Consider the following 14,305-nt stretch of genomic DNA (forward strand, 5'->3'; position numbering starts at 1 on the left):
GGTTTACAGAACTCAGCAGTGACATTCATGTGACTCTGGTGACTCTTCCTGTGAAGTCAGTAGACGGATTGGGAGAGCATGGGGGGTCATGAGGTCACTGGAAAGGGGTGTGTGGCGCTCATGATGTCTCTGCAAAAGGACGAAGGTCCACGTCTTTAGAGTCCTGGTGCTTCCTGTCTTGCTATATGGTTGAGAGACATGGATGCCATCCAGTGACCTGAGATGAAGACTGGACTCCTTTGGTGTTTCTTCAGAGAATCCTTGGGTACCGTTGGTTTGACTTTGTGTTACTCATGGAGTCCCAAATGAGGCACATGACCTGCATTGTGAGGAGGGAGCGTGAATTATGGCACTACGGCCATGTGGCGCGATTACCCGAGGGTGATCCGGCTCATAAGATCCTCATTGTTGGGGACCCAAGTGACTGGACCAGGCCAAGGGGTCTCCCACGAAACATACGGCTGCAGCAGATAGAGGGTCAGTTCCAGAGGGTAGGTTGCCAACCGGGATCCCGAGTTGTTTCGTCATGTGGTGGGTGCGCCAACATGCTGTACCAGTGCAGGCTCCCCAACTTCATTCTGATTTTATGATCGACCCGACTTATACGCGAGAGTCTACAGTATTATTGTATGTCAGATATGTATGAGACGATCAAATCTCGATAAATAAAGTACCTGACATTCATTGCATGCCAAGTTGTGTTTATGTGAATATTTCTGAGGAAATTTGGGATCCATAGCTTTCATCAGATTCTTAAAGGGGTCCGTGACTCAAAAAAAAGAGAATCACTGCGGTAGAGGGAGGTCCAGATTGCTGAGGGGTCTAGTAGATTGTGGTCAGAGAGGGTTGTTTGTGGAGGGAGGCTGGACGGTCATTCTCAATGGCAGGTGGGCAGAGAGGACCATTGACAATACGTGTGTGTGTGTGTTTGCAAGTTTGAATCCCACAAAGAGCTTGCATGCTCTCCAGGTGGGATTTCCTCAGGGTGTTGCACATCCTCAGAGACGTGCAGGTTCGGTGAATTTGTTTTTTGGATTACAGATTGCTTTGGTTGATTGAAGGTTCAAGTACCTTTTTTCCATTTCGTTTTCTAATGGTTCAGAGCCTTGCGTGGAGTTTGCATGTTCTCCCCGAGTCTGTCTGGGTTTCCTCCTACAGTCCAAAGGTGTGCAGGTTAGGTGCATTGGCGATCCTAAATTGTCCCTAGTGTGTGCTTGGTGTGTGTGTGTGTGTGTGTGTGCCCTGCGGTGGGCTGGCACCCTAACCTGGGTTTGTTCCCTGCCTTGTTGGCTAGGATTGTCTCCAGCAGACCCCTGTGACCCTGTGTTAGGATATAGCGGGTTGGAAGATGACTGTCTGACTGGTTCAGAGCTCATTGACAAAACGCACGAAACTGGGAGCGTTGGCTCCCCAGATGAAGAAAGCCCAGGCGCAGATAGCACAGAAACGGATGAGGCAGAAAAACAATAATAACAAGCGAGGGATGACCGCGCAGAAACGGGTGAAGACGACAGGGTCATTGGCTGGAGAGCAGCGGCACCAACTGCCATTTAGATAACCCACCTTCTTAATTATAGGGTCTCTTATAGGCCAGCTGTGGAGGGGCACTTGCCAGTGGAAGACCTACATTTTTGGGACTGTCAAGCTTGAACTGTTATGGGGGGCAACCAGCAACCAGCAACAAGGTCTTCTTCAATGGGGATCTTCCACGATAGATCGTCACACAATTGTTTTGAAAAACTAACCCCAACATCTCAAATTTTGATTCAAACGGCAGTACTGGATTATCTCACATGTCAAAGTGTGAATAAAAATGTCCTATGCCTAATAGTCACTTTAGTTTTTTGTCTTGACCGCCTCCGTTGAAAGCGGGATGGGTAGCAGGATAACGGGGCGGGTCAGGGTATCGTCAAAATGATGGAGGTGCCTTTGGAAGTCCAGACGAGCTTCTGATGACACCACTGATGGAGTAGAACAGTCACGCTGGGGTGCGACTGACTTGCTCTCACTAGCGCCCCCTTATTCACCTGCAGTATCTGTGCTGTGCTCGTTGAAATTCCACTCGTTTTACCGATGGGATTCTTTGATTTTTATATCCCGTTTCCACCATGAGGTGCCCCCATCCCACACTTCAAATTTCTCAGATGACAACAATAGGTCACGTTCAGACCCGAGGCCATAAAGATTGAGAATCTTTGTAAAAATAAGCCTTGTTTTTATTGTTATGGTGGGCCAGGGGCTTTATATGGTTTTTGCTTCTTCCCTTCCCTTCCTTTTCTGAGGTTTGGAATTTTAAGCCTTGCCCATATTTTTGATTTTTTGGTCTTGTAGGCCCAAAGCCTGCTTCTAAAGTTTGCGGTGAGGCTCTTCTTTGTTGGTAGGCCTCACTGGAGCCTTGAGGCCTACTTCTGGAACCAAAGCCTCGTTTTGAGTTTTGTGAGCTAGCAGGAACTGTAACGGGAAAAATTTCATGAGTCCATGGATCTGTCCCACCAGATGGTGGTGCTATAATGTTTTTGGACATGTTGCCATGGCAAAGATTAGCTCCTTTGACAGTGACACTTTGTGATTTGCAAGGAGTTGCTCTTGAGTGCTCCCTTAACTAGAACAATAATTAGTCAAGACCCAAGGTACAAGATACGGGGTATTTATTAAGGAAATCCAGTAAAGAGAGGAGGGTAAAACAAAAGGATGGGAACAGGGAAACACAAAAGGTCAGTCACATACAAATACGGCCCCTGTGGGCCCAACTCAACACAAGCATCAGGCTTTTCCAGCCCCAAACAATCTTCTCCTTCCTACCTCTAAACCATAGTTCCTTCTTTTTTTTGGTTTCCTCTTCCTCCTTGGCACACCATCCACAACTCCAACCTGTCTGACCCTGATAGGCCGTCTCTTCTCAGAAGCACTTTCTGTATCGTCCTTTTACCGACATCTTCATTTCTATACTTGCACAACACCCTGCAGAATTAGCACAGTGACTACATTTCCCAGAATTCTTTGTGGGCTCTGGGATTACCTGGAAGCAAAACAGCTACTGCCCGCTAGTGGGCAGGGAAACTGACTTACTGAAGGTTGAAAATCTCCAGCTGTTCTTCCATTATGTGGGCATCCCGGCTGGGCAAGGTACCTCTGGGAGTCCGAGCCAGGATATGCCAACCACTTCAGTTCCCTTCAAATTCCCACTTAACACTTGAAAATGAATGGCATGCCTGGCAGCGGTATACTTTGTCAATGGGCATTTGTTTAATATAATAGGCTATAAAACTGTCTGGGCCATAGCCATGAATTATTCATAATACATAGGCACCAAAACAGGCATTAGTTGGGTGAGACCATGCCACACATCAGGAGACACAAGGGAGCGGGCACCTTCACCCCTGTGACGGGTGCTGTCCTCACAATTCAGGCTAACTTGCTTTTAGTCAGTGGCCCCCTAGTGGACATGTGTGGAATTTATTAGACAGGGAAAAGGCGTATGGGCAGAATGAAATAAAAACGACTGGCACGTTCCCCTAATTTACTGTGCTGACACGTCAGCTGGTTATACATTTTGGCACCAAGTAGTTCTTCCGATATCTTATCTTTTTTTTTTTTTTTGGAGACCTTGGCAGCTCAGTCTGAAGTTCACAGTTCCGAAACATCTGGTGGATGTCCTCACGCTAGCCCTGACGGCTTCACCAACAGTTGTACCCTGTCACTCCCAGACATCCGCCAGCTGATCTCATCCAGGGACAGGTCTTCTGCGACGCAGTCGTCAAACTTGAGGATTCGATCTCCGACTCCCAGAATTCCTTCTGCATAGGGCACCGTCACCTGAGCCACGTAGACACCTGTAGGAGACATGAGGGAAAGCGGATGAGCATCCCGAAGGATTTAGTGGACGATGGGATCCAGAATCACGCAGCTACGTAGCACCATCACGGGTAGGGTGACCCAATTCTTCTAATGGGAGCACCAGAAGGTGACTTGGTGTTACCTGGAATGTCAATGGAGGGCACTGCGCTGACTTATAGTGGCGCTATATAGTTTCTTTTACAGTAAATGACTTCCCATGATATATCATAGGCGTAAAGCATTTGCTTCCATATTCCTTTAGTGTGAGCACTGAAATGACTCCCTCCAGGTCGCACAGGGAGTCAGTGGTGGAAATTAAAGCCGTAAGCCTGGCATTTTTATATAGCGCCTTTCACAGCGATCACAACTTCAAGGCACTTTACATGGAAAGTAACAGTTGTGACTGATTATCCCATGGCGCATTATACAGTCGTGGCCAGCAGTTTAGAGAATGACACAAATATTAATTTTCACAAAGTTTGCTGCCTCAAAATTTATGGTGGCAATTTGCATTTACTCCAGAATGTTCTGACGAGCGATCAGATGAATTGCAATTAACTGCAGAGCCCCTCTTTGCCATGAAAATGAACTTCAACTGCATGTCAGCCCTGCTGGCGTCACTTCAGTGATCCTCGCGTTAACGCGGGTGACAGTGTCGACGAGGACGAGGCTGGAGGTCACTCTGTCACTCTGATTGAGTTACAATAGAGAAGTGAAGAAGGCCTCAGGGTGTCCAAGAAAGTCCAGCAAGTGCCAGGACCATCTCCTAAAATTGATTCAGCTGCGGGCACCACCAGGGCAGAGCTGGCTCAGGAATGGCAGCAGGCAGGTCGGAGGGAGGTGAAGACTTTTGGAGGATGGCCTGGTGGGTGTCAAGGTGGGCAGCAAAGAAGCTAAGAGAAACATCAGGGACAGACTGATATTCTGGGATGGGACTGCTGGGGTCAAGTCATTGTCTCTAATGAATCACCTTTACGATTGTTTGGGGCATCCGGAAAACAGAAAAGGTGAGCGGCGCTACCATCAGTCCTGTGACAGGCCAACAGTACATCATCCTGAGACCACTCATGTCAGCCAAGGAAGTGCGGGGCTCACTCACAATGCGGCCTAAGAACACAGCCATGAATACAGAATGGGACCAAAACATCAACCGAGAGCAACTTCTAACAACAGTTTGGTGACCAACATGATGAAGGCAAAAGTGAGAAGAAAGTGGCATTGAAATTGGGGGTCCATGGCCAGGAAACTCCCCATTGAGAACTTGTGGTCACGAGGCGGGTGGACAAACACAAACCCACCAATTCTGATTCTGCAAGAATGGGCGGCGGCCATCAGTCAGGATTGGGCCCAGAAGTTGATTGGCAGCCTGCCAGGGCGAATTGCAGAGGTCTTGAAAAAGAAAGACGGGCCAACACTGCAAATATGGACTCTCTGCATAAACTTCATGTCATTGTCAATAAAAGCCTTGGAAACTACTGAACTGCTTGTGATTCTACTTCAGTCTACCAGAGAAACATCTGACAGAAAGATCTCAAAACACTGAGGCGGCAAACTTTGTGAAAACCAACACTGGGGACCTTCACAACACATTTGGTCCACGACTGTAGGCCTAAACAGTTCCTTCCACATTCGTTAAGTGTGAGCACTTAGAGGTTTATTCGGGGGTCCCACTGGCTTAACTGGCAGGGACAGACCAGCTAACCTTGTGCTTTTATATAGTGCCTTTCATAATGAACTTCGCCCAGGACGTTTCACTGATGTAATAAAAGTGGTCCCTAACTCCTCCAATGTGAACACCGGCAGGTGGGTTGACTCACTCAGCTCTTCATCAGGTGTGTCGCTAGCTTCAGCACTCACCTTGGTGGCATGGTTTATAGTAATGCCATCACTTCAATATAAAGTATGTGTTGAGAGTGATTGCCCCACCTCCATGTAATGAGCCTGGCCCATGCAAAGGACAAGAGTTTTTGCACAGTTGTCCAAATTCAGAGCGGGAGGGTGAGGATGGACAGGATTAGAAATGAGGACATTAGAGGGTCAGCGCAGGCTGAGAGACAAACTCAGAGAGGCGAGCTGGCGTTGCTTTGGAGATGTGCCAAAGAGAGATGCTGCTAAGATGGTGCTAAGGACAGAGCTGACAGGCCAGAGGAGAAGAGGAAGACCTAACAAGAACAAGAACAAGATGACGAGGACAGAAAGATATGGAAGAAGATGATCCGCTGTGGCAACCCCAAAGAAGAAGAGGAAGAGTATTTGGACTCTCGGATATCAGGAGCTGGAAGCTAAAGTCAATTGGACTGGTTAGAGGTGGTGGTCTTTCAAAGATCAAGGGCTGAAAGCCCCCACTTTTAACAACGCCACTGGTCTTCATATGTTTTTCGTGGCACTTCATGCAGACACTGAGAGAACGGACACAATCCAGCTGGGTGTGGGAACTGAACTCCAGACATTGGATCTCAAAGGCGGGATCACCAGGCACTGTGCCGCCCTTTTAATTAAAGTCCACGAGTGTACGGAGCAGTGGCTGCTCGGCATTCTCGACAGATGAGGCACTACTCCTGATCTGCCAGCAGATGGTGCTGATGTGCATGAATGGAATCAGTAGTCAACTCGCCTCAATAAGTGAACGTGTTGTTAAAATACTCATAGGCAACTCAACTTAGCCTTCATAATCCATCCATCCATTTTCCAACCTGCTGAATCTGAACACAGGGACTGCTGGAGCCAATCCCAGCCAACACAGGGCGCAAGGCAGGAACCAATCCCGGGCAGGGTGCCAACCCACCGCAGGACACACACAAACACCAAGCACACACTAGGGCCAATTTAGAATCGCCAATCCACCTAACCTGCATGTCTTTGGACTGTGAGAGGAAACCCACGCAGACACGGGGAGAACATGCAAACTCCACGCAGGGAGGACCCGGGAAGCGAACCCGGGTCTCCTAACTGCGAGGCAGCAGCGCTACCCGCTGCGCCACCGTGCCGCCCCCATCATAATCCAGTTTTCTAATTTCCATGATATGCTCGCTGCAGTTTTTGGTCTCTGTTAGATTTTCTTGGTGCCTGGCACCGCTGGCCCTTTTTCTGATTGCTTGCTCAGGCCTTCTCACCCTGCTGTGTGTTCTGCCAGACTTTCTGCTCAGGTGTGCGCAGGTGTAACCTGAAATTTTAAGTTCCGCCTTGGGGAATGAAGGCTGAACCCTTTTGAAACGACCCACTGATTGATTTTCTTGGGGCACAATTTAAAGGGTACGTGAACTTGCACGTCTCGCAATTTTGGAGTCTCTGTCGCCGTTATTACGAATCAAGTCAATTATTTATCAACATTATGATCTAGCACTTTGTCAATGAATGAAACTAGGAAATTTACAAAATTGCTGATTAGTGCATTTGAGTGTTCAGTATTTGATGTTGCTGTCCTTTGACATTGATCATTCTTCATTTTGGGTGACTTTGTTATGCCGTTACTCGGCTGATGTTTTATCATCATCGGTGCTGGTAGCCTAAAGAGGTGCAAAATGTATCATCTCTCTTTTGTCCCCTCACATGAGGTTTAACGGGCGCTGTCTCCCTTCTCTGCGGCGCCCCAACACCGCCCCTCCGAGCATCCATGGTTCCCTCTATGCAACTCCACTGATCCTTCCTCTACCGTATATACCCTGCCTGCACGTGTGTTTGACCCCACCTCACTCTGCTCACTTTAGGGTCAGAAGCAACACCCATTATACTCAATATTCAAGATGGTAAGGAAAATCTACTTTTATATTTTAACCCGAAACACAAAACAAACATCAGAAATAGATTCTGCACATAAAAAAATGAAGCAAAATACGCATATAAAGATGTGGGGAGTGAACCACCCAGGAAAATGGATTTAAACAGAGGAGCAGGTCGCGGAAGTGCTGCTGTTTCAGTGCTTCAGCATCTGTCATTTGCTCTCACACATCCTATGCACACCTTCTCAGCAAGCCCCTGCCCCCTCCTGACTGCATCTCTATCAGACCCCACCCCTTCTAACAGAATCTCTCTATCAGACCCCACCCCTTCTGACAGAATCTCTTTATCAGACCCCACCCCTTCCAAGAGAATTTCTCTATCAGACCCCAACTCCTTTTGACACCATCTATCAGACCCCACCCCTTCTGACAGAATCTCTCTATCAGACCCCACCCTTTCCAAGAGAATCTCTCTATCAGACCCCACCCCTTCTGACAGAATCTCTCTATCAGACCCCACCTCCTTTTGACACAATCTATCAGACCCCACCCCTTCTGTTTGCATATTTCTGTCAGGCCCCACCCACTTCTGACAGCTTCTCTCAATCAGACCCCACCCCGTTTGACATAATTCACCAGTCCCTGCCCCTTCTGACAGCATCTCTCTATTAAACCCCAACCACTTTTGACAGGCCCCCACCCACATCTGATAGCATCTCTGTGTGAGACCCCCACACCTTCTTTTGACAGCATCTCTCACTCAGGCTCAGCCCCTTCTGACAGCATCTCTTTGGGACCCCTGACCACAGCAGTCTATCAGAACCCACCCCTTCTGACAGCAGCTCTCTGTGTGACCCCTGACCACTGCAACCTACCAGGCACGCCCCTTTAGACAAAATCTTTCTATCAGACTCCACCCCTACTTACAATCTACAGTATATGACAACAACTATGTTAGGCTCCACACCTTCCTTCTCCTCCTGAGAATGCGTGTGTCTCTCTCTCTCTATCTATCTACCCACCTTACACGCGCGCGTGGAATTTTCACGTCAAAAACGCCCCCGAACGGAAGGATTTTTGTAACCAGCAAGAGTGGAATAAAGAGGCTGATGTTAGCAACTCATTCACAGCTGCTTGCTTGGCTGGCTGATTGAATTGCTCCTTTAATTTAAAAAAGCACAAACGAGCGCAGTATTGTGGCATAAGTGTGGAGTTTGCGCTTTCAAAAAGACTGCTACTGCCCACCAGCTTACTAAAAGATGCCCCTCCATTTTTTTCCGTTATGCTGAACTGCGCTTTAAGCCGGGGCAGATGACACGTATGATTTCAATTAACAATCATCTGTTTTACTCATATGGCGCCTTTCCCGTGCTTAGAACGCTGCAGATGCAATACGCACCAAGCTCTTGTGGCGATCCGTAAGATCGGCTCTCGTCGCAGACCCGCCATTGGACTGTACTTCACTGGACTGGACCTGACTGGGCAGTGTCAATGGTCAGCAGGTTGCAATAGTGGAATATTCAGTTATGTGGGTGGGGGTCGCAGGATCATCTTTTCTGCCCCCGTCAAGCAAACCAACTGTGACAGGATCAGACAAATTATTCACGAGGCCTTTTAATTTAAATGATTAGTTTTTTATTTGGAGGTTGGTTTTAATCTGCTTCCTATTTTCGTTGCTCCTGGGTTTTTTCCTAATTAGTCAGCAGCGCCGGTGTTTGCCGGAGCCTGCAGCCCCTTTACAGTTACTTAACCTGGCTGACACACGCGTGTACGTCGTAAGGTTGAGAGGCAGCCGCTCGGAGGGCCCAAGGTATCGCATTTATTACAATTAAACGTGCACTCGCTGCGCAATCCTGTCCTCTGCCACCAGGTGGGGGCAAAGTGCCGCGCGGGATGGTGACGATCACTTAACACTCAAGAGTCCTCCAACCCCAATTAAATTCATGTAAATATGACGGAAGTATAAAAACACAGCGCTTCGTTGTAATAGCGAATCTTCTCCTCGTCGGTTCCTAAAAAAAGAAGCTCATCCGATAGTGCCTAATATGCTGATGTTTCGTGTTTCTTTTTTTTTTTAAATATCTATCCAATATAGTCTGATTGGCTCCAGCAGACCCCCGTGACCCTGTGTTCGGATTCAGCGGGTTAGAAAATGGATGGATGGATATAGTCTGATATATTGTGTTTACAGATAAGAGCGCCCTAAATCATCACATGTGCGACCGACAGTTAACGGGGATCGAACAGCGAAGGACACGAGAGTGTGAATGGGGCGGCTAAACCGGTCATAAAAAGAAAAAGCAAAAACAAAATAACCGAGACGCCACCACGCAGACGTTACACATCCTCGTGTCACGCGAGTCGCTCTTTCAGTGATAACTAATCGCGGTTCACTCGCGTGTGTAATTTAAAAACGACTCCTCGCACCACAGCACAGCTGAAGGAAGGGAAATATTCGCCAGAACTATTTTATAGTTTGTGGCAATGAAAACAAACTTTGAAGCGATGATCACTTCTTCCATAAATGTTGCGGTGCTGGCCTGCCCTACTTGTCGATGGACTCAATTAGACGGGCTGATATTTAAACGCTTCAGAAGAAGGGCGCTGAGATCGGCTTGGCACAAACGGCACCACATTGCCACCTTGTGCTCAACCTGTCAAACTACAAGCAACTGACTGCATACCGCTCTGAAAATGCTAACGATTTAGGATGTCCGCAGAATAACAAATGTCTACTGCATAATGGGCTGCCCTTCGTGTCTGTCTACATGTTATATAGCGCCTTTCACATCTATCGTGGGGTGTCATTTTTTATTTTATACACCGCCTTACATGGCAGACTGTCTAACAAAATGTGAATACTGCTTTTCACATTTATTTGCAGTACTAGGGTGTTGTACCGTGTTAGCCATTATGAATGTAGAGAAAAGCCAAGCATATTGACACCTTTTATTGGCTAACTAAAAAGATTACAGTATGCAAGCTTTCGAGGCAACTCAGGCCCCTCCTTCAGGATTACATCTCGCCTGAAGAAGGGGCCTGAGTGGCCTCGAAAGCTTGCATATTGTAATCTTTTTAGTTAGCCAATAAAAGGTGTCATTTTGCTTGGCTTTTCTCTACATTTATTTGCTAAATAGTGCCATTCGTGTTTATATCCATGCAATGGGTGGCACCTCAGCACCACACAAGTTCAGATGGAATTGAACCAGTCTGAGGTTTTTTATAGTGGCAGGAGTGCCAATTCTGCCACCAACCCCCTTTATGGTGTTTGAAATATCTATTTGTCTGCGTCATTCTTTATTTTATATAGCATCTTACATGGCAATCTAATAATGTACATTGCCTTTCATATCTGTCTGTTTGCCATAATGGCCTTTTATAACTATCTATTATTTGGTGCCTTTCATATCCATCTTATTGTCTGACTCAATTTTCATTTTTTAGCACCTTACATGTCAATCAATCTACTAATATAATATGTAGTGCCTTTCACTCCATCCACCCATCCATCTGTCTGCTATACAGTATCTTTAATACCTCTATCTATTATATAGACCTTTTCATATCTATCTATGTAATGTTGTGATCCTGCCGACTATACTAAAATTTCTATCTACTGTATCTATTTATTTAATGTTGTGATCCTGCTGACTATACTAAAATTTCTCTCTATCTATCTATGTAATGTTGGGATCCTGCTGACTATACTAAAATTTTAATCTATATAATGTTGTGATCCTGCCGACTATACTAAAATTTCTCTCTATCTGTCTATGTAATGTTGTGATCCTGCCGACTATACTAAAATTTCTCTCTATCTGTCAATGTAATGTTGTGATCCTGCCGACTATACTAAAATTTCTCTCTATCTATCTATGTAATGTTGTGATCCTGCCGACTATACTAAAATTTCTCTCTATCTGTCTATGTAATGTTGTGATCCTGCCGACTATACTAAAATTTCTATCTATCTATCTATCTCTCTATCTTTCAGCTGTATAGCCTTCCATATCTGCCTATCTGCTATATAGTGCTTTTCATATCGGTTTAATTATCTACTATATACAAATCAACCTACCTAGATATTATACTGATTATAGTGCCTTTCCTATCTATCCACACAACCCTCCAATCCAACTTCCATTGAGCTGTTCACAACTAACAAAGCAGCTTTCTTGTTGAGCCAATCAACAGTCCAGTTCACCATTAGACACTCACCGGGCTGTCCACCTTGTCTCCACTTCGTTTAGACAGCAGTTCACTTACAGTATCAATCTTTCTGATCAGTGCTCAAGCCATCAGTGCGTCCATCCATCCATCCATCCACCCACCCACATGGCTATTGATGTATGACTTAATTCAGGCAGGCAAACAAAGTGGCCGTCACAGCAACCAAACCATTGAGCCACTGGGCCCGTTATTCATTCACTGAAAGAGCTGACCAGCTGCACTTCCATTCATCACTCCGTTCCTCCTTTTGTTGTCGATACTGTTCATCATTTTTAATGGCAGAACTTCCAGGCACAGCCAAAGGGGTGGAGGGGTCTGTTTTGGTGTATTTAGGAGCACATCTCTGGTTTTTACAGATGAGGTGATTCTGTTGTTGGCTTCATCGGATTGTGACCTTAGGTGTGTGCAGGGGCAGTTTGTGGCCAAGCGTGAAGCAGCTGGGATGCAGATCAGTACCTCCATGTTTGAGGTCAAGGAGGGGAGTGGGAAGGAGATGTCACTTCAAGCAGAGGGACGTTAGAACACTCTGGACAAGAACAGGCCATTCAGCCCAACAAAGGTTGCCAGTCCAGTCCACTTCATTCTCCCAAAATAACATCAAGTCGAGTTCTGAAGGTCCCTAAAGCCCTGCTGTCCACCACACTACTTGGTCATGTATTCCATGCATCTGTGAATCTCTGTGTGAAGAAAAACTCCCTCATGTTTGTGTGACATTTACCCTCCACATGTCCCTGTGTTCTTCATGAACTCATTTTCAAGTCACCATCTCGATCCACTGGACTAATTCCCTTCATCATTTTATACCCTTCACTCAGGTCTCCTCTTCATCTCCTTTAAAGGCTCCGCTCTGTTAAACTTTCCTCAAAACTCATTCCCTGTAGCCCTGCAATCGGCCTAGCTGTTCTTCACTAGACCTTTTCCAGTGCTGCTATGTCCTTTTTGTAGGCTGTTGTAGACATTTAGGTATTTCAGGGTCTTATTTACAAGTGAGGGAAGACGGGATTGGGAGATCGACTGGTGGACTGGAGTGGCAGATGTTGCTACCGGTCAGTCGTGGTGAAGAGAGAGCTGAGCTGAAGGGCACCAGTTTAACAGTCGATTTGCATTCCTACCTTCACCTGTGGCCAGGAGGGTTACGTAGTGACCAAAAGAATGAGTCCACAGTCACAAGTGGCAGAAATTAACTTCCTTCACAGAGTGTCTGGGCTCAGCTTTAGAGAAAGGGTGACGAGTAAAGACATGTGGGGATAAGCTCAAAGTAGAGCCGCTGCTCCTCCACATCGAAAGGAGCCAGTTGAGGTGGTTTGGGTATCTGATTAGGGCAAACTTCGGGGGAGATGTTTCAGGCATGTCCAACCGGGATGAGACCTAAGATGTGCTGGAGTGATTATATCTCTCAGCTGGCCTGGGAACGTCTCAGTATCCCCTAAGTGGAGTAGGAAGAAGTGTTGGGGAGAAGGGACACCTGGGCCTCTCTGCTTAGATGGCTGTGCCGGCGTCCCGAACAGGATAAGCAGTAGAAAATGGACAGATGGATTAAACAGCATCTATGGGTAAAGGCGGTGTTAAAAAACATCAAGCCACAGTTACATTTTGAAGTCCATTGTATATTTGAAAAAGTGCACCCCTCAAATACCTCCAGTTAAAATGAGGTGCAAGTGATCAGAACATCATGAGGAAGGATCTTGTCTGATTGTGTCTTATTTAAGTTAACACCAGACTTTTCGTAAGGTGTTGACGTGTGGGCCATCACCCTGCCGAGATCCAAAGAGTCTCACTGAGGCCTTCAGAAAGAAGATTCTAGATGCCTTTGAGTCTGGACAAGGGATTGTAAAAGATCTCCAAACCATTAGAAATCAACTTTTTCACTGTCCAGAAGATCATCCGCTATACAATTTGAGAAGATTTCAAATAACTACCAACGTATCCAGTCCAGGCGGCCCCAGGAGGTTCAGCTGGAGATCAGAACTCAAGATGCTGAAAGAAGTTTCTAAAGGATAATTTATACTTCTACGTCCAGCCTACGCCATACGTACGCCATCGCCTGTGTAGCCTGATGCACACCACCTCAAAAACGTGAATATGCGTCACATCGAAGCAAAACCTACGCCAGCCCCTATGACTTTGATTAGCCAGTTTGGTAACTTACATATTTCCTGAAACACGTAGGGAAAAGTGGAAAAATGAGAGCGGTGACCATGGTGGGCAAAAACGTCCTGCATTTTAATGAATCATTCGCTTTCCTTTGTGCTATAAATACCACCAATGGGCATTCAGACACGTGCCTGTGGCACAGCATGACCCAGAAGTACTAACTACCTTCAAGAGCGCAGCCTCCACACATCACTTACGGCGCAGGCTCAACATCCTTAAGAAGGCCAGAATTTCATCACGGGACCTCCATGTAGCCCTTGCCACTGTGGATGAGTCTACCACGCTAACGTTTCACAATGAACCACCTTCTTAAAGACGTAAAGCTCTGGAACGGACCAGGCAAAGATGGAGTCATTTGTCCACAG

At 46.5% G+C, this 14,305-nt stretch overlaps 1 protein-coding gene across 2 annotated transcripts in view; it reads right to left on the bottom strand.

The window, feature by feature from the left end:
• Window positions 1-2,930: 2,930 nt before the first annotated feature.
• LOC120536073 overlaps window positions 2,931-14,305 on the bottom strand; it is a 29,918-nt gene continuing 18,543 nt past the window's right edge. For both annotated transcript variants that reach the window (XM_039764424.1, XM_039764423.1), the window contains exon 10: window positions 2,931-3,833. In XM_039764424.1, coding sequence (XP_039620358.1) covers window positions 3,658-3,833 — 176 coding nt within the window. In that variant the 3' untranslated portion in view covers window positions 2,931-3,657. The remainder of the gene's footprint in view (window positions 3,834-14,305) is intronic.

This window comes from Polypterus senegalus, chromosome 9, assembly GCF_016835505.1.
Source record: "Polypterus senegalus isolate Bchr_013 chromosome 9, ASM1683550v1, whole genome shotgun sequence".
Taxonomy (NCBI): domain Eukaryota; kingdom Metazoa; phylum Chordata; class Cladistia; order Polypteriformes; family Polypteridae; genus Polypterus; species Polypterus senegalus.